The sequence below is a fragment of the Ascaphus truei genome, chromosome 3, assembly GCF_040206685.1.
Source record: "Ascaphus truei isolate aAscTru1 chromosome 3, aAscTru1.hap1, whole genome shotgun sequence".
In the NCBI taxonomy this organism is placed as follows: Eukaryota; Metazoa; Chordata; class Amphibia; order Anura; family Ascaphidae; genus Ascaphus; species Ascaphus truei.
Window position 1 is genome coordinate 229,319,856 of NC_134485.1, and position 27,308 is coordinate 229,347,163.

The window sequence follows — 27,308 nt, forward strand, 5'->3', positions numbered from 1 at the left end:
ATCCCTCCCCCTCTTGCCCCCCCCCCCCCCACACGGAACATGTCACCCCTCCCCTCCATATTGCCTAGAGCAGCATAAGAGATACATGGATACCCGGGTCAACCATGCACACAAATCTCTGTGTGGCTGGAGCCACCCAGACACACAGGGTAATAGACTGCATATACCACAGAGATGGTGAACAAAGTATAACCAAAACTAGGAACCCCCTTTCGTGCTCCTGCACCCTGTCCCCTCCTCCCAACCCCTCCATCCCCCTCCCCCCTCACCCCCTCTGCTCCCTACCTGCCATCCCCCTCCCTCCCCCCTCCACACCCCCCCTGACCCCCTCTCTGCTTTCTCCCGCAGGGCTTAACACAACTACTCCCATAGTTATTAACAAATACCTCTATGGCGATCTCTATACCTCACTACACAAACAAAGGCTTAATCCCCAACTCACAACCTAGAAAATGCTTCTCCGTATAGATCGCAGGCCGAACTGTACTTCTGAAACTGCCATTTATAATGTAATAGGGACTAACCCCCCGGGCTGATATTATATGCGAGATTGTGCTTATACGTTTGACTCTTGGAACTGACGCAAGCGACTGTGATTTGACGAACAATGGGACTGAACTTCACTATGCTGTTATTTGCATTGCTATACTAAAACGCAAGGGACTATCTCTCACCTTCACCAATATCTATCTAGCCATGTGTACCTGATAAGAATGTTATTATATGTGTTGTTAACCATGTTACTATGTTTCACGAAGGTAACTTCCGTCATTTAGGCTGTTAAATATGTTGTTATATTAAACATACAGAATTGACACGGGTAGATCTGCGGACCACGCAGCCCTGATCAGCCCCCATTGTAACAGTAATTGCTGTCAGACCAGAATATAAAGATATCTGCAACGAGGGTCAACGCTACCCAACAACTCCCCTCCCCTATCCCTCCCTCCACTACCCCCCCCCCCCACGGAACATGCCACCCCTCCCCTCCATGCTGCTTAGAACTATACAAAAGATACATGGTTACTCCAGTCAGCCATGCACACAAACCTCTGTGCGACGGGAACCACCCAGACACATAAGGTTATAGTCTGCAAATACCACGGCTGTGGTGAACAAAATATACCCAAATTAAAAATCCCCTCCACACCCCGGCCCCCCACCACACCCCATCCTTCCTACTCTTCCCTCCATCCCCCCCTCCCACCCCCGCCCGCCCCCGTCCATCCCCTTTCCTCCCCTCTCCCAACCCCCCCGCCCCCCTCACCTCCCTTCCCGCACCCCTCACCACCCCTCTCTCTCCCACCATCTTTTCCCCCACCTCCCCCGCCCCTCCCCGCTCCCCACTCCCTAGAGAGCTAACAATAGAAAACTTAGAATTCACTACGGAGGTGGGGGGAAAAAGTGCCATCAAAAAAAACAGAGGGTCTGGACCCGTCTGATGACCACCGGTCGTTGACGCCGGAACTACCCCTGAAGGGCATTCCAGCCCAAATGCCAGTCGCCCTGGGACCTGGCGACACTCCGTTAGGCCCTGACCTGGACCTAATCACCTCTTTTCTTCCTCTGCTGGCCCTGTCCCAGCAGATCTTGACCTCTCCCTCCCCCCTCCACCCCTCACATCTCCTCAGCCCACCTGGCCCATCTTGACCGAAACACATACCTACCCTAGACGTTTGCTGGGTGCAATGAGCCCTTAAAACATAAAATCCAGACCCCCCCCAGTGGGAAAGGAGGGGTCATAAGGTCACATATCACAAAATGACCTAATGGCCAAACCGACCCCGATTAAGATCAGCTCGCTCAATGTCAAAGGTCTGCAAAACAACAGGAAAAGGAGACTGGCTTTTCAAGATATGAAAAAATCAGGGGGTGACATCATATTCCTGCAGGAGACCCACTTCATATCCCAAGAGCCCCGAAATGTATTCAAAAAAGTGTTCCCAATGTGCTTTTTTGCATCATTTAGTAGTAAAAAAAGGGGGGTAGCCATCCTAATCCGACAAGGCACCCCATTAAATCACGTCAAAACAACAGTGGACCCAGAGGGTAGATTGTTAGTGGTATACGGCTCATTAGCAGGTTCGGCAATTGACCTGATCAATGTGTATGCCCCTAATGAGAACCAAACGGAGTTTCTGAAAACAGTTCTCGAGGGCATCGACCCGGGATATTTGTCGTCAATTCTAGTTGGTGGAGATCTGAATATGGGCCTAAACCCCGCAGAGGACAAATCATCCGCAATGGTTCGCCCCCACACAGCCCACTCCCACCACACTGGGAAAAGGTTCAGGGGGATCCCTCATGAATTCTCGTTGGTAGATATTTGGAGATCCCAGCACCAGGGCCAGAGGGACTACACCTTTTATTCAACACCTCACCAGACCTACTCGCATATAGACTACTTTCTGGCAACCAAGAATGTCCTAGAGGCCTCTATTGAGTCAGACAATGGCCCGATCACCTGGTCAGATCATGCCCCTATCAGAGTGACCCTATCGGTACAATTCGTAAAAACTACATCCTATTCATGGAGGCTAAATGATTCTTTGCTGAACCATCCTGAGATAGAGAGGGAGATCAAAACCTCACTTAAGGATTACTTCTTCATTAACACAGGATCAGTCACATCTCCAGCAATCCTATGGGAGGCTCATAAGGCGGCAATCAGAGGTAAATTCATCTCTATTGCATCCCATAGGAAAAAGGTCAAACACAAATTGATTAAGGAACTCACTGATAATATTACCACGCTGGAGTAAGCACACAAAGCAAACCCTTCAAAGAGAATTTACAAGTCATTAACCGCGGCCAGATTAAATCTTAAACAAGTTCAATTAGAAGATGTAGAGAAAGCCCTTAAATGGACAAACCAACAGTACTATGATAAGGGAAACAAGGCCGATAGACTCTTGGCCAGCAGATTGAGAGGCATACAGAAAAGGTCCCAAATAACGGCGATCAAGAATAGGTCTGGTGAAATACAATATAGCGATAATAAAATAGCAGCAGAGTTTACTAAATACTATACCGAATTATATAACTTACGATCCAAGAATAGCCGACCTGAACCAATCGCATCAGAGTTACCAAAGATTACAAAACAAATATGAAATGACAGGACTGAACGTCTTCAAGTACCTCCAGATTCATCCAAACCTTATCCCCAACGTTGGAATTTCCCCCTCTCACTAGGTTCGAAAGGCTATGCAGAAAAACAGCCCACCACAAAGGTCTTATAACCCAAATTTACGCAGAATTGGAAAGGGCATCAGACGCCCCCACCCATGAATATATGCTCACTTGGGCAGCAGAATTGGATATAGTTATAGGCCGAGAGGATTGGGAAAGTATTTGGGAATCAGCCTCAGGAACTTCCATATGTACCACAATCAAAGAAAATATATACAAAATACTGTTTCGCTGGTATCTTAATCCAGCCAGAATAAATCAAATCTACTCTCTGGCCTCCGACTTATATTGGAGAGGCTGCGGACAAAAGGGAGACATGGCCCACATCTGGTGGACCTGTCCAGAAATTCAGAAATACTGGGAAACAATACAAATTATAATAAAAGAGGTTACAGACCTCACAATACCTCTTGATCCGCTGACCTACTTATTGGCCAGGCCAATAGAGACTCTAGACCGGCCAACAAGAAAATTAATCTCCTTCATACTAACAGCGGCCAGATGTGCGGTGGCGGCCTCATGGAAGAAAGTGTCGCCCCCCCCTTCAAGCAAACAGTTAAAAAGAGAATACACGAGGTAATGCTGATGGAAAAACTAACCACCTTCCTGAAAAGAACAACAAAATCTTTCTATAAAGTCTGGGAGCCATGGCTGATTCGAATAGCACAATAAAACAGACCCACACCTAACTGTGGGAATATGCTATAAACCACCAAATATCTGTGAGATTGAGGAAGCTAAAATACTTTTGCAAATGGAGAAGGCATCAAAACTGGGTCATGTTTGCATAAGGGGGGATTTTAATTATCCAGATATAGACTGGGGCAATGAGATTAGCGTTACAACAAAAGGAAACAGGTTTTTGGGGGTGCTTAAAGATAATTATATGACCCAAATATTGAGGAACCAACCAGGAGAGGGGCAGTTCTGGATTTGGTCATATCAAACAATGTAGAAGTAATAACAAATATTCAAGTCCTGGAACATTTGGGTAACAGTGATCATAACATGGTCTCATTTGAAATAAATGATCAAAAAACAGATTACTTGGGTTCAACAAAGACTTTAAACTTTAGAAAGGCAGATTTTAATAAACTGGGGTCTAATCTAGTAGTAACACAATGGGATGATGTTTTTGCAGGGAAAAATGTAGAAGTTAAATGGGCAGTCTTTAAAACATTGTTAGAAAAGCACACTTATCAGTGTATACCCTTGGGTAATAAGTATAAAAGAAATAAGTCAAAACCAATGTGGCTAAATAAACAGGTAGGGGAGGAAATGGACAAGAAGAGGAAGGCGTTTAGATTCTTTAAGTCAGAAGGGACAGAGACGTCGTATCAGAATTATAAGGAATGTAACAAAAATTGCAAAAGGGCAATTAAATTAGCAAAAATGGATAATGAAAAAAAAATTGCAATAGAAAGTAAGGTCAACCCTAAAAAGTTATTTAAGTACCTTAATAACAAAAAATGAGAAAAGAAAATATAGGACCCTTTCAGTGTGAGATGGGTAGGCAGATTATTGGAGATAAGGAAAAAGCAGAGGTATTAAACAAATTCTTTGCCTCTGTGTTTACCAGGGAAGAATCAAGTTCAATAGTAGCGCCACAGGAGGAAGCCACAACCTCCATATTAATGACCAATTGGTTAACTGAGGAAAAAGTTCATAAGCGACTTGAAAAAATTAAAGTAAATAAGGCACCAGGCCCCGATGGCATACATCCAAGAATTCTCAAGGAGTTAAGCTCAGTAATAGCAAAACCATTATATTTAATATTCAAGGACTCCATTTCCACAGGCTCAGTACCACAAGATTGGCGTAAAGCAGATGTGGTGCCTATATTTAAAAAGGGAGCTAGATCACACCCGGGGAATTACAGACCTGTAAGCCTGACTTCAATAGTAGGGAAACTACTTGAAGGTTTAATACGGGATAATATTCAGGAATACCTAATGGAAAACAAAATTATTAGTAATAGTCAGCATGGATTTATGAAGGATAGATCTTGCCAAACTAACCTTATTTGTTTCTTTGAGGAGGTAAGTAGGAAATTAGACCAGGGTAATGCAGTGTATGTGGTCTACTTAGATTTTGCAAAGGCTTTTGATACGGTTTCACACAAGAGGTTGGTGTACAAAATAAAGAAAATTGGACTCAGTAATAATATATGCACCTGGATTGAAAACTGGTTAAAGGACAGACAACAGAGGGTTGTCATAAATGGAACTTTTTCAGGTTGGGCTAAAGTCGTGAGTGGAGTACCTCAAGGATCGGTACTGGGACCCCTGCTTTTTAACTTGTTTATTAATGACCTTGAGGTTGGGATCGAGCGCAAAGTCTCCATCTTTGCTGATGATACTAAATTGTGTAAGGTAATAGAATCAGAGCAGGATGTAATTTCTCTTCAGAAGGACTTGGAGAGACTGGAAACGTGGGCAGGTAAATGGCAGATGAGGTTTAATACAGATAAATGTAAGGTTATGCATTTGGGATGCAAGAATAAAAAGGTGACTTACAAATTAAATGAAGATATATTGGGGGAATCCTTGATGGAGAAGGATTTAGGAGTGCTTGTAGACAGCAGGCTTAGCAATAGTGCCCAATGTCATGCAGTAGCTGCAAAGGCAAACTAGATCTTATCTTGCATCAAACGGGCAATGGATGGAAGGGAAGTAAACATAATTATGCCCCTTTACAAAGCATTAGTAAGACCACACCTTGAATATGGAGTACAATTTTGGGCACCAATCCTAAGAAAAGACATTATGAAACTAGAGAGAGTGCAGAGAAGAGCCACCAAATTAATAAAGGGGATGGACATTCTAACTTATGAGGAGAGGCTAGCTAAATTAGATTTATTTACATTAGAAAAGAGGCGTCTAAGAGGGGATATGATAACTATATACAAATATATTCTGGGACAATACAAGGAGCTTTCAAAAGAACTATTCATCCTACGGGCAGTACAAAGGACTCGGGGCCATCCCTTAAGGTTGGAGGAAAGGAAATTTCACCAGCAACAAAGGAAAGGGTTCTTTACAGTAAGGGCAGTTAAAATGTGGAATTCATTACCCATGGAGACTGTGATGGCAGATACAATAGATTTGTTCAAAAAAAGGTTGGACATCTTTTTAGATGGGAAAGGAATACAGGGATATACCAAATAAGTATACATTGGAAGGATGTTGATCCAGGGATTAATCCGATTGCCAATTCTTGGAGTCAGGAAGGAATTAATTTTTCCCCTTAACGGGGTTTTTTGTTTGCCTTCCTCTGGATCAATATGTAAGTATAGATATAGAATAAAGTATCTGTTGTCTAAATTTAGCATAGGTTGAACTTGATGGACGTACGTCTTTTTTCAACCTCATCTACTATGTAACTATGTAACTAGGTGAGATATGAGATCTACCCCCACACAGTAAGCTGAGGAGTTCGAGGCCCCCCCCCCCATCCCCCTCCCCTCCAACCCTCTTTATTTTTCTGTTTCCTCCTTATCGCCAGCCCGCTCGACCCAGGATTAGGGGCCGAAGGCTAGATGAGGCTATCCATATGGAAAAATGAATAGAAAACTCTGTATTAGGCTAAAATATACCTGTAAATCTGTAAAGTCGTATGTTGTACAAATGCCTAATAAAAAAAATTGAAACAAAAAAAAAACACAGTCAAATGTGCCATTGATTACTGTAATAAGAAAAAGGGTGTCATGTACTGTAGATTGGAGAAAACGTTGATTATCTTTTTATTTCCTATTCACTATGTCTCTAATAAAGTCTCAGCAGTGCTGGATTTTTCTGCATAACACGTGTTACAGGCATCTTCAGATTTACAATGTAAGAACCTAAAAATGGATACAAAAAACATCCCTTGGTTTAATTTGTCCATTAGGGAACCATTTGAACTCTGATTCTACTCGCAATGAGTATTGTTGGTTCAGTTTTTATTTAATGCTTGTTATTTTGAGATCAAATGCCTGCAGTGAATTCTTAAACATTATGCAATCAGACTACCATTGTCCCATCTTTCAGTCATGTCATTTAGGAACACTTACTCTAGTGCACCATGTAGGATATTAGTTGAAGGGCAAATTGCCCTTAAATAATATGTTACTAAATGGAATAAAATTCAAGTTGCACAGTATTGTCCTTTTTACCAAATGACAAATACAAAAATGTCAGAATAAAACTAAACTTAAGAAATGTCTTGAAATTAAATATGTTCAATGGAATCCCAGTTTGATTTGTGAATGATAAAATATGTGCTAATTAGTTCAACAATAGCTGCAAACTTTTACAGATTTCTTACAATCAGACACATTGCTGGAAATCATATTTAAAAGCCTGTGAATGTCACACTATATAAGCAGAAATGCCACACTGATTTGTGTCCTATTTATGAACTATGAGAAATAAGAGAATTACGAGAAAATACAATGCAGCTTGTGACTGCTGGGAGAATTATAATCACTGTCTGGCACTTTGAATTTTTTATCTTTTTTTACAAATGTTTATATGCTAATTTATATTACTGTCCATTATTCATTTTTTCCCCAGGAATGTACAGATATAAACCAACATTATTGTAACCAATGGCGCCCCACGGCCGGACATACTCCATGCACTAGCGGGAGAAGTGGCCAATGTTTTGAATATGCAGCATGATATCACGAGATATCACTTGTTGGAGTGCACCAGTGGGTGCAATAACATTGGCTATATCTGTACTAGAATATTTAACATATTTATTACAGTACTTTTAGATTTTAAGAAGTTAAAACTATTTTCATTTCAGTCCAGAATTTATATATGTGTAAACATAGCCATTTGACCTCTTTCAAGATGGCTGATGGACACATACAAACTGTGAACCATGATGTCAGGAGCTCACACACAAGAGTCATCCGCACTGAAAAAAACCCCTGGATGAAACAAAACATAATTGCACAGCACAGATTTCTGATTTTAATACATAGCATAAAATACAGCATGGAATTATATATTATATTATCTACTTTTTCTTAACAAAGCCTCAAAAAGTGTTATGGTTAAATATGTAATATATTTGCCCAACTAGTCCTGTACTCAGTTTACACAAGTCAATGGAACACATGAACGTGGGCATAAAGGTGTTGTAGGGGAAACAAAAAAAGAATATAGCAAATGAGTTGGGAAATGTTACTGGCACTTGTATTCTCTAGAGCTTTGGTGGAAATAAATGTGACTCTATTTTTATGATGCCAAGAGAAGTGTCAATCGCCTGTAATCTGAATATATCCTACAGAGAAGGTGGAGAAATGGGAGGTTCAGCATATTATGCATTTCATTTTCTTAAGAATGCCACAAGTGTTAAGCCATTTACAAAATTACCATCCCATTTCCGGTCCTCCTCTAATGTCTTCTTCACTGAGCCTCTTTTTATTAAGTGGCAAAATAAGAGCGCTGGCGAAAAATTAACAGAATAGATTTGATGGAGAGGAGAATTATGTGAGGACTGACATCTGAAATACAACCAGCAGTAATTCCCTGTGTATGCTTTTATTTTACTAAACATGTTATTTCTCATACAACTTGCCCATTCAGATAGATATAGTTTAGGATTGATTTGATTAAAAAGGTTCATTTGATTCACTAGGGAAGATGCAAAATGTATTGTGTATAATAGTTGGTTAAAGCTCTATGTATACTGTATGTGTATGCATTATATAGCTTAGTTACCATAATAAAGAGAGGGGTAATGAGAAGGGGGGCTTGTTCTACCACATACTGTAAATAGCCTTTGTAAACAAATTATCAGAGAATATGAAAGTGTATTCTTTAGAAACATTTACAAACCTCCACTGACAGCAAAGATGTAGAGGAGCACAGCAGCGTTTCCCAGCAGCATACCAGCTAGTAGATCGCCAAAAAATGAGGGTAACTCCAAACAGGGATAAGTATTAAAAAAGGGGATTTAATGGTCAGTTACAAGAAACAAACAATGGTAGGAACGCACCTACGCGTTTCGTCCGTAAAGGACACCTTGAGAAAGTCCTTTACGGACGAAACGCGTAGGTGCGTTCCTACCATTGTTTGTTTCTTGTAACTGACCATTAAATCCCCTTTTTTAATACTTATCCTTGTTTGGAGTTACCCTTGTTTTTTGGCGATCTACTAGCTGGTATGCTGCTGGGAAACGCTGCTGTGCTCCTCTACATCCTTGCTGTTTGTGTTTACCCTGAGAGGACAGCACGCTGGAATTGATCCACTAACCAAGGACACCACCAAGGAAGGTACTGTAAAGGGCTATAGCCCATTATACTATTACCATCCAGTGCTGGACTGACTGAGTTATTTCCCCAGGGTTGAGTACACTACTATTAGGAGACCTATTTTGGGGTACCCGCGTGGGGACCACCAGGCCTCTAGTTTCTCACCCTGGGATGTTATGAATCATACTCTATGTCCTTGAACTTGGATCTATCATGGAAAATGGAACTATTATAATATTAATGAGCTACTCATGGTGATGCACCAATACACTGCCTACCTATCTACAAACCTCCACTGGACTATATTTAAAGATGCTAAAATACTAGTGCTATTCTAATCACACAATTAGCTTGATGGAACACGTTTAAAAAACAGTCAAATGTGCCATTGATTACTGTAATAAGAAAAAAGGTCTAGAATATGAAGGTCTGTACTAGAATATTTGACTTATTTATAACAGTACTTTTACATTTTAGGAATTTAAAACTATTTTCATTTTATTCCACATCCCTATTTTCTCTGACTTTTCACCTGGATTACTTGTTGGGAAGATTCAATACACTTCACTATCACACTGTCTTGAATTTCCTACATTTAAATTGACCCCCTTTTATATTTCATTTAAAAAAAAAAAAAAAGCCACATAATTTAAAACCAACAGAAACAATGGGAGTTATTCAATAATCTGGGATTGTGCTGATCGGGGGGACTATCACACAGAAACTCCCACTGAAGTCATAAGGGGTTTCCGTGTTATACTGTGTTTCCCCAATCAGCACCATCACAGTTTAATAAATAACCCTCTATGTATCATGCTAATTCTCAAGTGATGTACTGCATAGCATTAATAATATAAACTATTTAATGGTAAAAGAAATGTAAAAATGAGATAGAAAAAGAACCCAAATGTAGCACTCGGGTTTGCCCTCTGGTGATGAATGGGTTAATTAAAACATAAACTTTATTAATCTGCAACATATAAATAAAATAATGGGTGTTAAAACAAACGACGACCTGAAGGTATTCAGATCCCAATGCTGAAAGCCATATAGGCTCAGGATCTAAGGTAATAGTGTGTACTAGGTGATCCAAGTGACACACTAAACAACAGTCCTTATAAGGATCTGTGTGGAGAACAAATCGTACAGGGTGTGCTCTAGGTAAGTACTGAGAACTACAGATCACTGATGGCAGAAACTGCCTAAACCAAATTGTAAATATATATATATATGGTAGGACTTGTAGTGGCTGGTGCATTGAGGTATCTGGGAGCATGTGCAATGTTATACCAGAATGATATCAGCGTTCAAATAGGATCTCAGCTTATTCCTCTCTGTGATAAATGTAGTATACACAGCGCTCTGTCAGGTTGACCTAAAGTGACCTGGTGAGGTCTGCAGTATTGAGGTATGTATGTCCTCAAGTAACCTTTGTGACAGATATTAGAGATAGTGTACTCTGTATCACAGACTAATTAGGGTTGTAATATCCCTTCACAGGGGAATCATGACACAGGGGTGAATCACAGACAAGGAGGCTGTTTATGATCCTCTAAATGGTACAGAGAAGTAACCCTTAGACTGCTGTCAGGGAAATCCCTGAGTAGCAGCAGTACTAACCAGCGTAACCTAAATGAGTTGCTATTACCAGGGAAGCTAAACTAAGTACTTAAACCCTACAGAGAGCACTTCCCTGTATCTGATCTTAAAAATGAGGCTCACAGTGTCCGTCGGGGCACATTAGAAGCCTGTATCGATCGCACGGGCAGAGTACTGCATCAACTCGCGGTGTGAGACCATGAATGCAGTGATAATCAGAGCCCTGCGCATGCACATGTGGAAACAGAGCCGCCGACGCGCGCGTTTCGCAAGAGGCTTTCTCAAGGCGAAATGGTAAGTAATGATTACTTACCATTTTGCCTTAAGAAAGCCTCTCGCGAAACGCATTATTAACAAACGTACACAATTCCACTACATTAATTGGTCCACTTCTAGAAAAATGTAACGCAGATTTGTCCCAAATCCTTATAACAAAATGTAACAAAACTATGCACTAACTACCCCAAAGTAAAAAAATCACTATATGTATATACTGTAATTACCCTAGAAAACCATATAAATACAGACAACAGAAGAAAAGTAAACTACTACCCCTTAACTGGTACTGTAGGTCCAAGCCCAATGTGTTATATATTTCTAAATATAAATATACAGTAGTTAATATTTCTAAATTGTCAGATAATATTAAACCCTAAGGTTTTCTGAAGTCATTCTCTGTTAAGAGAATGTTGAGTGTTTTGCATTTAGACATTTTAGCTACTATTAGTGCAAATGCGCATTATGAAGAAATGATTCCTGTTACCCAGGTTTGACCCACAGGGTGCCAGGTAAAAAAAGTCTCCCAGAATAACAAGGAGACTCCTTAAACCTGGAGTAGACCCAGTAGACAAATCTCTTGTGTCAGTTAGTCTGTTCTTCGTCTATAAATGTATGTATGTATCTGAATCAGTTTGCCCTGCATCTATAACTATATTTTTGGGCATATTTACATGTATGTATGTATGCATGCATGTGTTTGTATGCATGAGTGTATATACTGTGTTTACTGTATGAAATCATGAATGAATGCATGTTTGAACGTGTATATGTATATGCATTGGTTCAAGTCCTATTGTAACATCTTTGTCTGTTGTCCCTATACTGGTGCCCTTACATTATTTCTCCCGGTGAGCTCTTGACATCCCAGTCCAACACTGCCGTTACCCTATTCTGTCCTTTAAAAATGACATGAATCTTGAACATATACAGTAACGCCTACTATTATCATGTTTATTTATTATGCAATTATGTAATCTCTATCAGAATTCTTCCTTTATTCTCCATCCCTTTCTTAACATTCCCCCCCCTGTTTTTGTATTTCCTGCGTTTGTCTGTTCCCCATTCTACTTCACCAGTTCCTGTACTTTAGATGACTGACAAATTCCAAGCAGTAAGAGTGCCAGGGAGTGCCATTTAGTCATCCACACCCTTCATCTGCCTTGAAAAGAAGGGATACCCCTACATCAGGTCCTACTTTACATTAATGTACCTTTCGGGCTGACTATCCAGTGGAGACAATGGGGATTTTTTTCTGCAAGTGATTGATTTGCACACTGAATGTATTTTATTGTTAAATGTATTCTTTGAATTGAATAATTACCTAATATTAAAGACACCTTTGTGTCCACTGTTTACTTCTTTGTCAATTTGGCAGATACAACCACATTATTGTTTTTTGTAAATCCCTCTCCTTACTATTCCATCCTCTACCTCTTCTTCTGGTTGTCCACTCCCCTTCCAGTTACGAATAACATCATTCTTTCAAGCCTCGGATTCAATTGGCAAAGAACAAAAATGTGCAATATGATAAACACCAAACAAGGGGTACATGAATAAAAATAACTATCTTAACTAAATGAATGAATATCTCCCTGCAGCTGGCCCAAACTATCAGCCAGAGAGAAAAGTCAAAATAGTACAGGAAAAAGACCTAAAGCGCAGAGGAGAGAAAAGGACAAAAACAGAACATACAGTAGTGTACTCTGTATAATATATAGAGATAATCCCTGCTGTAGCTAGCTACACTTACAAGATAACAGTTCAATACTCCACACGCCAACCGGATCCTGCAACTATCCTTAACTGTTTTAAGGAAAACGTCCCGCGTCCCTCTTTACCGATATCTCCATGAACTCAGAGCTTTTTGTGTCACCGGAGAGGACTCAGCGGTTCAGAGCGACGTCCTGCGACCCTCTCCGCCGGTACCTCCGTGCATTCCAAACACGTCCGCGTCACGTGAGAGTTCAAACTCGTGTCTCGCGAGATTTTGATGGGTAGTCACAGGGTATCAACAGTAGCGATTTCTCGTCCTCGGTTAACAGTTAACGGTTTAGGATAGCTGCAGGATCCGGTTGACGTGTGGAGTGTTCCTTCTGCCGATATATCTTTTATGGTTTTATAGCTCAAATAAATCTGTTTTGTACGTGTTTACATCCTTTCTCTTTCCTTATCTTACTGCTAATATCTATTCTGAGAGCCCAGCTGAGCTTATCAGTTCAGATGAAGCTTTTGTGTGTGAGGAGGATCTTTCCTGATAGAGCCCAGCACCTGCATCTTCATAGAGGAGCCTAGCTGAGCCTGGCAGAGTGGACCCCCTCCAACAACATATCCAGCTAAGATTATAATTTCTGCCTAATTTGAACTGTTATCCTGTAAGTGTAGCTATTTACAGCAAGCCTCAGTTTCAGTTGTATAACAATTCTTCTTTCTGTGAGAAATGCTTCCATCACTTATCTCAACATACAGTATGAACCTGTAAAATGTTACCAAACCTACAGTTTATCATATTTAATTTTTAATTATAGATATTAATGAACCAGATAAAATGAGGTTCACGGACGGTTCCTTACATTTGAATAAAGGCTACCAATTCTATGGATATTTTTCCCCATAAGGTAGATGATGAAGGGTGGATTGGATCATGGCATAAAATAGAACCAGGAATAAAACATAAAATGTTTGTTTAGAATACTATCTATGTGTTTGTGTATTTGTGTCATTGCCATTCAGTAAGGGCTAATACAGAGACACCAGTGTAATCACTACAAAAATATAATACACCGTACCCTCTCATTCACAGAAAGAAGGGAGAAGGGGCGGCTCAGTGAGTAATGACACTGACTGGCACTGAGTTTGAAGCAGGGGAACCTTGTTCAATTCCTGGTGTCGGCTCCTCTTGACCTTGGGCAAGTCACTTTATCTCCCTGTGCCTCAGGCACCAAAAATATAGATTGTAAGCTCCATGGGGCAGGGACCTGTGCCTGCAAAATGTCTATGTAAAGCGCTTTGTAAAACTAGCAGCGCTATACAAGAACATGCTTAAAAAAAAGTAATTTTATTATAACAATGATTTGATTTTGGAACTTTTCTTACAATTGGTACTTTATTTGCAGTCTGACCAAGTGTACAGTATGTAATAAAAATACAAATCACTTCTTAATTTGCTCAATTATCAAAAAATCTCCTTTATAATACAAAATGTAATAGATACTTATTTCTTCTCTAGCTATAGCTATTAACAGTGTTGCATGCATATCAAATTAATGGAAGTTTTCCAGTGTTGCATGCTGTACTTGTGAACATGAACGGTACTGTCATATTACAGTTTCACATCTACCTTGAAAACTGTCTTCTTCATAAATTAATGTGCCACCGAAATGTAATTTGCATATGGAGACTGGCTGATGACAAAAGTCAAACAAGGAGAAAATGCAAGAGACGAAAAGCACACTCTGGTATTTATGTGATTGGTTGTCATGGAAACCAACCTAAATTTGTTGAATGAGCAGAAGAAAACAGTACAGAATAGGCTGGTTGTTAAATTCATTTCTCATGGTAGATGCAGTGAAACAGATGCCAAATGTGGGTGTATCTATCCTAATGAGCACATACTGAGTCAGTTTGTAAAACCTTGTAACATCAAATGAAAATGCAATGTGTTGTATTGTATTGTATTGTATGTCTTTATTTATATAGCGTCATAAATGTACATAGCGCTTCACAGTAGTAATACATGTCATATAAATAACAAATAATATAAATAACAGATCATGGGAATAAGTGCTTCAGACATACTGTAAAAGTAACATTAAGGAAGGAGTCCCTGCTCCGAGGAGCTTACAATCTAATTGGTAGGTAGGGAGAACGCACAGAGCCAGTAGGAGGGAATACTAGTAAGTGCGTCTGCAGGGGGCCAAGCTTTATGTGTCATGTGTCCATGATTATCCAGTGCTACTCATATGCTTCTTTAAGCAGATGTGTCTTAAGGTGGGTCTTAAAGGTGGATAGCGAGGGGGCTAGTCGGGTATTGAGGGGAAGGGCATTCCAGAGGTGTGGAGCAGAAAGTGAGAAAAGTTTAAGGCGGGAGAGAGCTTTAGATACAAAGGGGGTAGAAAGAAGACATCCTTGAGAAGAACGCAAGAGTCGTGATGGTGCATAGCGAGAAATTAGGGCTGAGATGTAATGAGGGGCAGAAGAATGTAAAGCTTTAAAAGTGAGCAGGAGAATTGAGTGTGAGATACGTGATTTAATCGGAAGCCAGGAGAGGGATTTCAGGAGGGGAGATGCGGAGACAGATTTAGGAAAGAGTAGAGTGATTCTGGCAGCAGCGTTTAGGATAGATTGTAGGGGAGACAGGTGAGAGGTAGGAAGGCCAGACAGCAGGAGGTTGCAGTAATCGAGACGTGAGAGAATGAGGGCCTGAGTCAGAGTTTTAGCAGTTGAGTAACAGAGGAAAGGGCGTATCTTTGTGATATTGCGGAGGAAAAAGCAACAAGTTTTAGAAACGTTTTGAATATGAGAGGAGAATGAGAGAGAGGAATCAAGTGTGACCCCTAGGCAGCGTGCTTGGGCTACTGGGTGAATGATCGTATTTCCAATAGCAATGTGGAAGGAGGTAGTAGGGCCCGGTTTGGGAGGAAGTATAAGGAGCTCTATTTTTGCCATGTTAAGTTTCAGTCGGCTGACGGCCATCCAGGATGATATTCCAGAGAGGCATTCAGAAACTTTGGTCTGTATAGCAGGTGTAAGGTCAGGGGTTGAAAGGTAAATTTGTGTGTCGTCAGCATAGAGGTGATATTTAAACCCAAAAGATGTGATTAGGTCACCTAGAGAGAGTGTGTAGAGAGAAAAGAGAAGGGGTCCCAGGACAGAGCCCTGGGGTACCCCCACAGAGAGATCAATAGAGGAGGAGGAGGTGTTAGCAAAAGAGACACTGAAAGTACGATGGGAGAGGTAGGATGAGATCCAGGATAAAGCTTTGTTCCGAATACCAAGCGTATGGAGAATGTGAAGGAGAAGAGGGTGGTCCACGGTGTCGAATGCTGCAGAGAGGTCGAGTAATATGAGCAGAGTGTAATGACCTCTGTCTTTGGCAGATATATATTAGTTAATATATTATTATATTATATAATATATTAGTTAATATATTATTATATATATTATATAATATATATTTGTTGATATATATTAGTTAATGCTTTGTTAATATCTGAGGTTATTCACATATCTAGAAAAGTGGGAATTACACTATCTATTAAATGTACATATTCTGATAAGAAATAACATTTTTTTTCCCCAGCTAATTATTGTTGGGATTTAGTTCATACTGAACAGTATTGGTTAAGTAATTTTGGTGAAGCATTTCACCAATATCTATATCCTCTGAATTATTAATAATAATACATTTGAAAATATTATCAAACCAAATGTGCTTACTTGTGCACAAGCTAAACAGAGCCAGTTATTTTGAAACTGCAAACAGGGTGAAAACTTTTTTTGTGCAAAGTCAGTCGGCTCCGTTCAGCGAATGTAGCCTAAAATGAAGCTGACCTTGAATGTAAAAAATACTGACTTTGCAATACTTTGCTAAATATACACTGTAAAGTTATATAACAATGAATCAATGCGCCATGGCATGTTTCCCCTTTTTTGCCTAACTTGTGAGCATTTTGGAGACTGATTAATACAATGGTATGTACTTGTTTTATGGAACAGTATTTGGGTGAAACACACAGTACAATATTTCGCCTACCATTGTGCTGCCTAGCAGCACAATGGGGCAAAGTAAGAAAGATGGGGAAACTTTTGTTATTCCCATTGTTTTCATCTTTCCTGATTATTTTTTTTATTACCACTATACATTTATCGGCAATGTACTCTGTTTCTGTTCCTCTGGCTCACTAACCTTTGCACTTAGACTGTCTTGTGCCTTCACTTCGTATTTCTCCCCCTTATCCCTGCTCTTTCCCTATCTGTCTCTCGATCACTTGACCTTGAACTTAATTGTACAACATTTTACATTTTTTTTGTTTCAATCTTTTTTTATTGGTTTTTGCATAGATTTACAATTTTACTTTTCGTCGTTTACTTGATCAGGATATTTTGTACATAAACATAAATATATTATATTGAACAAATCACATATTATTCATACCCTTTCTATCTTCGGACAAGATGGCATATAGCCTTCATTTTTTATTTGTACAGCCGTATTACAAAACCTTTCTGAGGGTTAAATAGGATAGGTTAAGAAAAGAGATCGTAGAAGAAGGATCAGAGGGGGGAGGGGATGGGAAAGGGTAGGGACAGTGGGGTGGCTGGGGACAAGACAGAGAGGTGGGCGGGGGAGGGGGAGGGTTTCTGGATGGAGGGGAGAAACAGAGGTACATGGGAGGGTGAGAATCTGGACACCCACCCCACGTCCATCCAGAACCGACATACTCCCAGATTCCATTTTGTCCTATGTTTGTGTCGTAAGTCACTTCTCTTTATCTTGCTTTGAGGCAGTTCTAATTGTGGGTCCAAGGTTCCCAAATTTTATAGAATCGTTCTAAATTTTGATTTAATTGGGCCGAGAGTTTCTCCATGAGCCTGATCTCATTCACTCTTTTGATTACAGTGCGCCTGGATGGAGCATTTTATTTCTTCCATGCCACAGCTATAGAACAGCGAGCCACTATTAGAACAAAGGAGACTAGCTTTTTCATAGGTGTCTGTAGGCCTTTTATGGGCTTAGCAAACAAAAAGGTCTGCGGATCTAATGGAATTCTCAGTTCTGAAATCTCCTGGATCACATTCTGGACCATGATCCAGAATTTCAGTATTTGTGGGCAAGTCCAACAAATATGGGCCATATCTCCTCTCAGACCGCACCCTCTCCAACAAAGATAGGGTGTTCCTGGGAAGATCTGGCTCAGCCTACTCGGAGTTAAGTACCATTGAAATAGAATTTTATACATGTTTTCCTTTGTAGTTATACAAATAGATGTTTTACTGTAGCTGCCGATTCCCAGATATCGTCCCAGTCGTCTCTATCTATTTCTAAACTGAGGTCTTCAGCCCATTTCAACACATAATAATGATTTTGGGCAGCTTCTGATGATGCTATTCCCGTATATATTTCTGAAATCAACCCCCTCTGGTAAATACCTTTTCTGCATAGCTTTTCAAATTTTGTTAAATTCGGAAAACTTGCTTTCTGTGAAATTGTCTGCAAGAAGTGTCTGACCTGGAGGTAGCTAAAGGGTTGTAAGTCCTGTGTTTGGTATTTCTTTTGTAACTCCTGGTAGGACAACATTTTTCCTCCCACTACCAGGTCGGCTGACATTACAATATTTAATTCCCTAAGTTGCATGAAATATTAATTGTACAACATTTTAACTGCACTATAAATATAAATGCCACTATGTCACTAAAAGTATTCTAATAATAAATGCGGATACAGATTGGAAGTAGTCTCGTCATAGCTATACTTTTGTCTTTTCCTTTCAGGTAAAAGAAAAAGGCTCCACAAGGGTTCACGCTCTAAACAATGTCAACAAAGCACTGCAGGTCTTGCAAAAAAACAATGTGAGTAATTGCCAGGGCAGGCCACACCGGTCCTGACAGCATGCTGAATGTTTTAAGTGAAACTTATACTGTGGTTTCTATATAAGAGTTGTGTGGTCTTTTTAGGAATGCATTGCTATTCCCATCACTCAAATCAGTCTACATGCTCAATTTGAAGGGACATGGCCTCTTGATATTTTTTGCTTTATTTTAATAAATGCATCAGTTCCTTTCAATTGCTGCAATTCAATTATCTAATCTGTCGATTGATCCGATCTCCCATGATCAATCGGCGAAGATTCTGCTTCCTAAGGCACCTAATATGGTTGCCTTTTTCAAAAGAGGAAGTGCTGCAGCTGCCTAAATGGTTGTTATAGCAACCCTAGTAAACATAACAAATCATCAAAAAAGGACAAAAAGAGTGGGACAGGACATAAAGTAAGTACAGCTCAACCCCATTACAACGCGAATCCGCTTATAACGCGATGCAAGTGTGGCTCCCAATTTTCGTATTTATGAATATTTTACAACGCGATTATTGGTATCTTAAATACTTTATTGTACAATGCATCAATTGTACATTATTTCTAACATGATCCGCTTATAACGCAATGTGATTCTTTGGACCCCAAGCACAGTGTTATAAGAGGGTTGAGCTGTACTATCTAAAACAACACAACTGATTTATTTAAAAAAAACATATACTGTTCAGGATTTTGAATGAAATGCTGCTGTATCCCCTCCTGAATTACATACTGTATCAGTAAAAACTGCTAACCCTGGTTGTAGTTCTGTTTAGGAAAACCAATGAAAAATGCACATAAAGCACATGGCATTAACGTTACTATATAAATATTAACAGAAGCAATAGCTAAAATATTGATTTTTCTTTTTTAGATTCAGTAAAAATTCAGAACATAAAGGACCAAACAAAGTAAAGAATAGGGTGTCAGCTGCTGAAAGTGCAACTTCCCATAAGGAATATATCATTTACCTCTATGATTAGATTAAATTATGAGTGCACAAAGGTTTTATTTTCGGTTCAATAACTGTGCATGGTGATATGTTAGAATGTGACATTAACATTGTAAACCAGGTCAAAAAAACGCATTGCATTAGATTCCGATTGAATTCTCATGACACTGAGCTTCTGTCAATGGTAAATATTTCTTCACTTTCACCCTACTGCAAGGATTCTAATTAACCAACAACTTTGCAGAACATTTTAAATGACATTTTAATTATATCACACGTTCACCTCAAGGATAAATTCAAATGAATTACATAGTTTATAAAAAAAAACTTTCTGCATGTCATATGAAAGATAAATGTTCAGCCACTTGATATATTGTTCTGGATAACTCTAGTAGGGTATTTGTGGTAGCTGTGTCTTGGTGGAGAATTGATTTATCAGGTTTCTAAAAGTCTTATTTAAGGCTAACCTTGTTTAGATTGTATTCATAAACTTTTGTGACCTTATAGAAGTGTTAGACTGACCTACATTATCACATTTAAGAGACATACATTTTGAATAAGATTTAGCCATGCATCACAATCTGAGTAGAAAATATCTTGCTTACATTTGGAAAAGCCAAACTACTCCTATATTTTGGTGCAGCACAAGCTATATATATTTTGCAGCAGTAATTTAGTCGTATACATTTACACTTAATTATTTAAGGCTCATAGGAATATTTAGTAATATTATTAGACAGTGGGTCGGGTTGAAATCCTGATTTAGATCTTATTGTTATAGCAAATATTCCAAATATTATTAAAAAAAAGGTTTCATTCCTACCCATTTTGCTTAGTAATTCCGTCACTGAATGTTTCTATATTCCATTTAAGTGAAAAATCCTATAGGGATCATCAGGCTCTAAAAACAAAATAATTCATACAAAGTGCAACAGCTACATGCAGATACGAACAATTGTCTAACCTTGGTTGCCCCATACATTCTATTTGAATGGAATAAAATGCTGAAATAGTTGATACTGTAATTTGTACCATGCTCACACACAACAGTCACACAGCACTGCAAGTGACTTCAAGTACACCAGTATGCCTCATTACAGCTTTACATGAGAGCTCCTGCTGGTTACATTAGAGTGTTAATACGGTATGGAGAATCTAGAAAATAAATCTCATTAGTGTTAGAGAAACCCTAATGTAAATATTGACAACACTACATTTTTTACTTATTAACATGATTATTACACATCTGCACTTATCACAAATTCCTGAGATGGACAACAACATTTAAAAAAGACTTGGTCTGGGAAGACAAGACATACTGCTTGATAACTCGTGATTCATAGTAGCAAACCTGGCAACTTGCTTTTGAAATGGTATTAACTTCCTGAAGAATTGAGTAATGCCTCATTATATTATTTTGCTACTCAAATACAAAGTAGACACCTTTTGGTATTTTAAAGTTTGTTTGATGTCTACATTTAGTATAAGTACCTTTATGTGTGCCTAGAGGGGCTTAAAAATGTCAGGATTTTTATTTTAAAAAAATAAACCATTTTATACATTGAAATTTTACATATTTTTGAGATTTTGAGATAAACAAAAAACTTGTTGAGTCAAACCTCAAAGACTAGGTACATCTGACAAAGAAGTGGTGGTGGATCGACAATGGCATGTACAGTATGTCAAAAAATGGACATATTATTCTGAAAGTGATTAAAACCTCTGGTGTTTAGAGTTACTCTTTGTACAGTATGCTTACAAAGCACAATCACATGATCCATAGGAAATAAGAGTAGAGTTTAGTTCTCTACATTCCTACATTCTTATGAGACAACATGAAGGTGCAATAGCATATAGACGCAAAAGAATAAATATAAAAATAACTATAAGCATACATGTACACCTGAAAAACGTGTCTACTGTACATCTAATGTACCATTTAAAATGTAGTCAAAAATGGTTTACTGTATAGATGACATGCATTACCATTTTTGGAGTGAAGCAGTGAATTTACATTTCTGATTCCCTTCCATTGCTTAAACTTGCACATGTCTTACATTAGGTTGAGTTGGTGAATATTGGCAGCTCTGACATAGTGGATGGGAATCACAAGCTGATCCTTGGCTTGATCTGGAGCATAATTCTACACTGGCAGGTGAGTTATTATTCAGTTTGTTATTTACTCATAATTCAGGACACCGTGTGACAATCAGATACAATATTTGGTAGAACTACACATAACTTGTCAGAGATCACACAGCAAGAGAATTGGGAATGTCTTTATACAGTATGGATGTCTCTTGCTTTCCTTTATTAGAAAGTAGACTGTTCAATGGATATAGCTGAAGCAATATGTTTTACTTTGCAATGAAGTAACATATTGCAATATATTGTACTACACTGTGAAATAAGTGCACAACCTTTTACTCCATACTCTATAGGACATAAAATCACAATATTCATCCTCAGGCGCTACCTTTAACTCCCACCAGTCAACTAACTCCAGGAGTGTAATAATGATCCAGTCTGGTCCTTAATAAGATCTTATTAGAGATGTGCAAACGTGTAGCCCAAAATTGCAAGCCTTGTGAAATTTGCTGATTCTGCTCCCCCCCCCCAACTTTTAAAAAGCAACCAAAAATCTCCTGAAACATGGGTTTGTGTGAGGATTCACTGTTCTGCTGCTCCTGCCCCTTTAACCCTCACCCGCCCTTTGGACTATCATGGCACTCAAGAGTGGCAACCTGGTGGCGGTACTCACATAGGGCGCACGGGTTCTGCGCGGTCCCCTTTGGTTCCTGGGCATCGGCGCACTCTCGTCCCTCCTGTCTTGGCGCATTGTGCGCGCATGGTGCACAGTCTCCTCAGTGGTCTGCGGTCCCCGCCCCTCGGTCCCGCCCCTGGCCTGACGTCACCATTGCGCAGCAAGGTCGCGTTCCTTGTTCCGCCTCCAAATCCGCGGGTCCCACCTCTGGTCTCCGCCCCCACCATGACATCATGGTTATGCGGCATGCTGGCGCTTCTTGCTCCGCCTCCTTTCCTGCGGGTCCTGCCTCTGGTCTCCGCCCCTGTGTTGGCACGGCTCTTGCGGAATGTGATGACGGCGCGTGACCAGGTCACCTACGTGTTGCGCTGGTTGTGCGTGGAACCACAAAGACGCTGTCTTCTCCTGCACTGACCCTGGCTTGGCTCCACGACTACTCTACGCTCTCCAAACCTGACTCTGGCTACATACCCCAATGATCCGCTGCTCCATACTCCAAGACCCGGCAAGTACCTCACGTATGCTGTCTTCTGTTACCCTGATCCGGCCTGCATGACTATCCTACACTCTAGACGTGCCCTCGTGGTTGTGGTTGGTGTTCTATACAATTCCTTGCCTCAGCCCTGCGGTCGCGCCTCATTTGTGGTGAGCTACGCGTTACAGTTTGATTAGCAAGTGGGGAGAGTCCTATTTAACAGAGAACACATTAACTTATATGCCTCTCAAAGCACTAATCTATACAATGGGAAGAGATACATGTGATCACTCCTGGCAAAGGAGTTCATTTGCATATTTTAATTAGCTTATTCATATATTCCGGATTCACTCTATTTCTCTAAAATTTTGCCTTGACTTGCCAATTTTACCGAAACTTTTTGGGCTAATAAATTCTAGCAAACTATCTTAGAACTTTTTTGAAAGTTAAAGCTTAATGTAGGCAAAGCAAATTTGGAGAAGTTCGCATAGCCCTAGATCTTACTATATCATATCAACGTTGCTAAAAGATCTGGCAATAGAATCAATCAAAATGGCCACCCTCTAAATAAGATATGAGAGAAAATTACATCCCAATCAACATTGAGAATTTTTATCAGGGTGTCAGCAGAGTTAGTATACCCTAAGTCATTGTAGTGTTTTCCTCAAGCTATGTGGATATATTAGGTTTTACATGAGGTAACTACACGTGTTTGCCAGTGACTTTTAGGTCAAGATGTGTGAACATTTCACCAAGGTTTGAGTGAACCTGGCAAAATTGGTCCTTTTTTGTCAAAGTTTAAAAAAATTGAACTTTAAAAAAAAGTGGTTTTGGTGTTTAAATAAAAAAGCGTTAGCGCCTTAAATATTGGGGTAGGTAGGAGAGAAAGAGAAAGAGAGAGAGAGACGGATAGAGAGTGAGATGGAGAGAGTGAGACCGAGAGAGAGGGATGGAGAGAGAGGGAGGGAGAGACGGAGAGAGATGGAGAGAGACGGGAAAAGAGGATATAGTAAGAAAAATGGGTGTGGGGGGAGATCATTTTTGATTGAACTTAAAATGTTGCCATAGAGGAATCACCCTCTTTGCTCGTTGAGAGGGGAGAAGAGGAAGAGAGATAAATAGTTTATTAGAGTACCCATTTACTTATATACTCCTCGAAACCAGGACTACCGACAAGTGAAGTGCCAGAACAGCTGACCTGCGCCCGCCCAGTCAATATCGTAAGATAGGTACAGGGTCACTAACACCCCTCCACCCAACAATCTGGGGATCCCGGTAAACACTGGGCCACGTTAAAGCTGTCAGTTGGGGTTTCCCTAAACACTCATCTATACAACATATGGAGATGTACCTGTGAACATACCTGAGATACCTTGGAAATACGCTATTTTAATATGCAAGTATATTAAAAAAAAAATTAAACTGGTATATTTCCAGGTATTTCAGGTATTTTCCATTCTTCTGTCATATTACAGGGTAGATTTCTCTCTGGTAAAATTTGAAGTCGATCAAAAATTTTGAATTTGATTATTATTAACTTTATTTATATAGAGTTTTCCTCCCAATGGGATTCAAAGCACTTTAGAGTTATAAAAATGAAAAAAGAAGAAATTATTTGAGGGTTTAAAAGAGAGTAAAAACAATGATATATATACAATACAACATGGGACAGTACTGTAGTTATTAAATGCCATGTTGGGGATCATTAATTAAATGCGTGAGTTAGCAAGTAGGTCTTGAGCCTGTTTTTATAGATTTGCAGAGAGGGGGGCTCTCGAACTGTATGAAGCAGACTGTTCCAAAGAGTGAAAGTAGTGTGGCTAAAAGCTCATGTCCCAAAAGAAGTCACAGAAATTCTGGGAACGGCTTCAACTTCGTCAGTTTTGACCAATTTTTTCAGGTTAAAAAATCTTAACAAACTTTTTACAACTTTTTGGGAAAGTTTGAGCAAGACATGGGCGAAGCGAAGTTTGCACATCTTTACTTTTAGGAATATGGCTACATGCAATATATACACACACACACATATTTATTGCATGTAGCCGTCTTCCTAAAAGTAGAGATGTGCAAACTTTGCTTCGCCTATGTAAGGGTTCCAGTCAAGGCATTGTCTGAAAGCCAGGTAAGGACCTGGCTGCTGTGGACATTTTGATTACTGGCAGCCTGATATTTTGGCTGCACCTGTTCAGAGGCTAGAAAAAATCTTCCCCCAACGGGACAGGTAGACGGCAGCACAGCAATAGATGAAGAGAGGCTGAGGTGAATTTAAAAAAGACTTTATTCAGACATCGTGCTGTCAGGTCCTCTGACGCGTTTCGGTCCGGGGGACCTTTGTCTACTGAGCACCTAAGGGGTTAAGAATCTTCTTGACCTGTGTATACCACTGTTCAGAGGCTAGCCTGAGCATTGTATACTTTTCATTGTGTTCCTGGCCACCCTGGGCTCTAGTTCATGAGCCTTCCTAGATAATGAGCCTTCTGTGTGGCTTGCCAGTTCCTGTGGCTTCCCTGTTCCAGAGGCTGGCCTGTTGCTCTTGCTTGTATATCCTTGTAGCTTCCCTGTTCATTTGGAATTCATGTTGCTGACCCCAGACTGTGACCCTGACCTTGCTGCCTTCCGCCTGCCCTGACCCTTTGCCTGCTTACCGACCACAGCTACTCTAACAGGAATCTGTCCATGGGCTCTGGTCAGTTAATTGGCATCCCTACCTCAGCCCTGCGTGTCCGCTTCCTGATTGGAGACGAGCACCATCGCAGAATGCTCAGGCCACACATTGACCCCGCTGAGGTAGGGAAGGTGCTGTCCCTCTGGGGACAACTCCTGGATAGGCACTCCACCCTCCTGACTACATGGGACACTGTAATCACTGCCATCACCCCCAGCTTGCAAATCCTTGCAACCATCCTCTTCTTGAACCCCAGGCTGATTCTTCGCCGGCACCTACTCCTCCACTTCAGCAAGCTAACCTTGCATTCCAGGAGATGAATTCTCCACCACTCCAGTTTCAAGGTTAAGTATACCTCTTGCTGTTTCCTCGGCAGTGCTGTAACCCTTGTTTGTTCTAAGACTCCTGATTCAATGTCTATGTCCCTATTGCTGAATCTAATGATCCTGTTTCAAAGTCAAGTCCCCCTTTCTCTGACTCTCCTGCTGTACCGGCTGTATCCCTTGCTAGTTATAAGGCCTTAGATTTAAAAGCAGGTTCCCCTTTTGTGACTCCTGCAATGTCTGAGGTCCCTTTGACTGTTTCTAAGGCTCATCTTAAAGTTTCCCAAAGTATCTGGTATACCTACTGTGTATTCTCAGGCACCCACTTCAGAGACAAGCAGATATTTCACTAATGTCCCGACATGGTTAGATATACCTAGTTCTGATTTTTACAAGACAAGTACCCCTACTGCTGGGTTCCATGCAATGTTGGATAACACCATCATTGTTTCTACGTTTCTTGCCATAACATTCCCTGCAGTATCTGGTATACCTATTGCTGTTTCCCAGACTCCCACTTCAGAGACAAGTGTACCTTTCTGTGATCCATTTGCAGTACCTAGTGTAACCACTGCTGACCCTCAGAAACCCACTTCAGAGACAAGCGTAAATTTATCTGATCCCTTTGCAGTACCTAGTGTAACCACTACTGATTCTCAGACAATCATTTCAGAGACAAGATATCTTTCACTGATTGCTCTGCAGTGCCTGTTGTAACTATTGAGGACTCTGGGACTCCCATTCCAAGGACAAGTTTAAGTTTTACTGATTTTTCAGCAGCGTCTGATGTACTTATTACTGACTCTAAGATTCCTACATCAAAGGCTAGCTTTCCCCTCACTGGTTTCTCTACAGTACCTTATGTAACCCTTCATGAGTCTGGGACTCCCACTGCAAAGACAAGTTTATGTATCGCTGATTCTTCCGCAGTGTTTGAGGTACCTCTTACTTACTCAAAGACTTCTGCTTCAAGGTCAGGTTTAGCTCTCACGGATTTTCCTGCCGTACCTGATGTCCTTACTGATTTGAGGGCTCCCGCTTTTAAGATGGATTTACTGCTTACGGATCCTTGTGCAGCTCCTGACATTTCCTTTCCTGATTTCATGGCGTGACTTTCAAAGACAAATGCCCTCTTGAACTTATGTGCAGGGTTGATGTATCCATTCCTATTTCATGTGCTCTCGCTGTGGTGGTGGGTGTACTTCTTTCTGGTTGCCCTTCAGTGACTGGTGCTTCATCTG

At 40.3% G+C, this 27,308-nt stretch overlaps 1 protein-coding gene across 15 annotated transcripts in view; it reads left to right on the plus strand.

Annotated features, from left to right (window-relative positions):
- DMD (dystrophin) overlaps positions 1–27,308 on the plus strand; it is a 2,761,517-nt gene that overhangs the window by 706,589 nt on the left and 2,027,620 nt on the right. For all 15 annotated transcript variants that reach the window (XM_075590265.1, XM_075590266.1, XM_075590270.1 and 12 more), the window contains 2 exons: positions 18,809–18,886; positions 21,903–21,995. In XM_075590265.1, the coding sequence (XP_075446380.1) occupies positions 18,809–18,886; positions 21,903–21,995 (171 nt within the window). The remainder of the gene's footprint in view (positions 1–18,808; positions 18,887–21,902; positions 21,996–27,308) is intronic.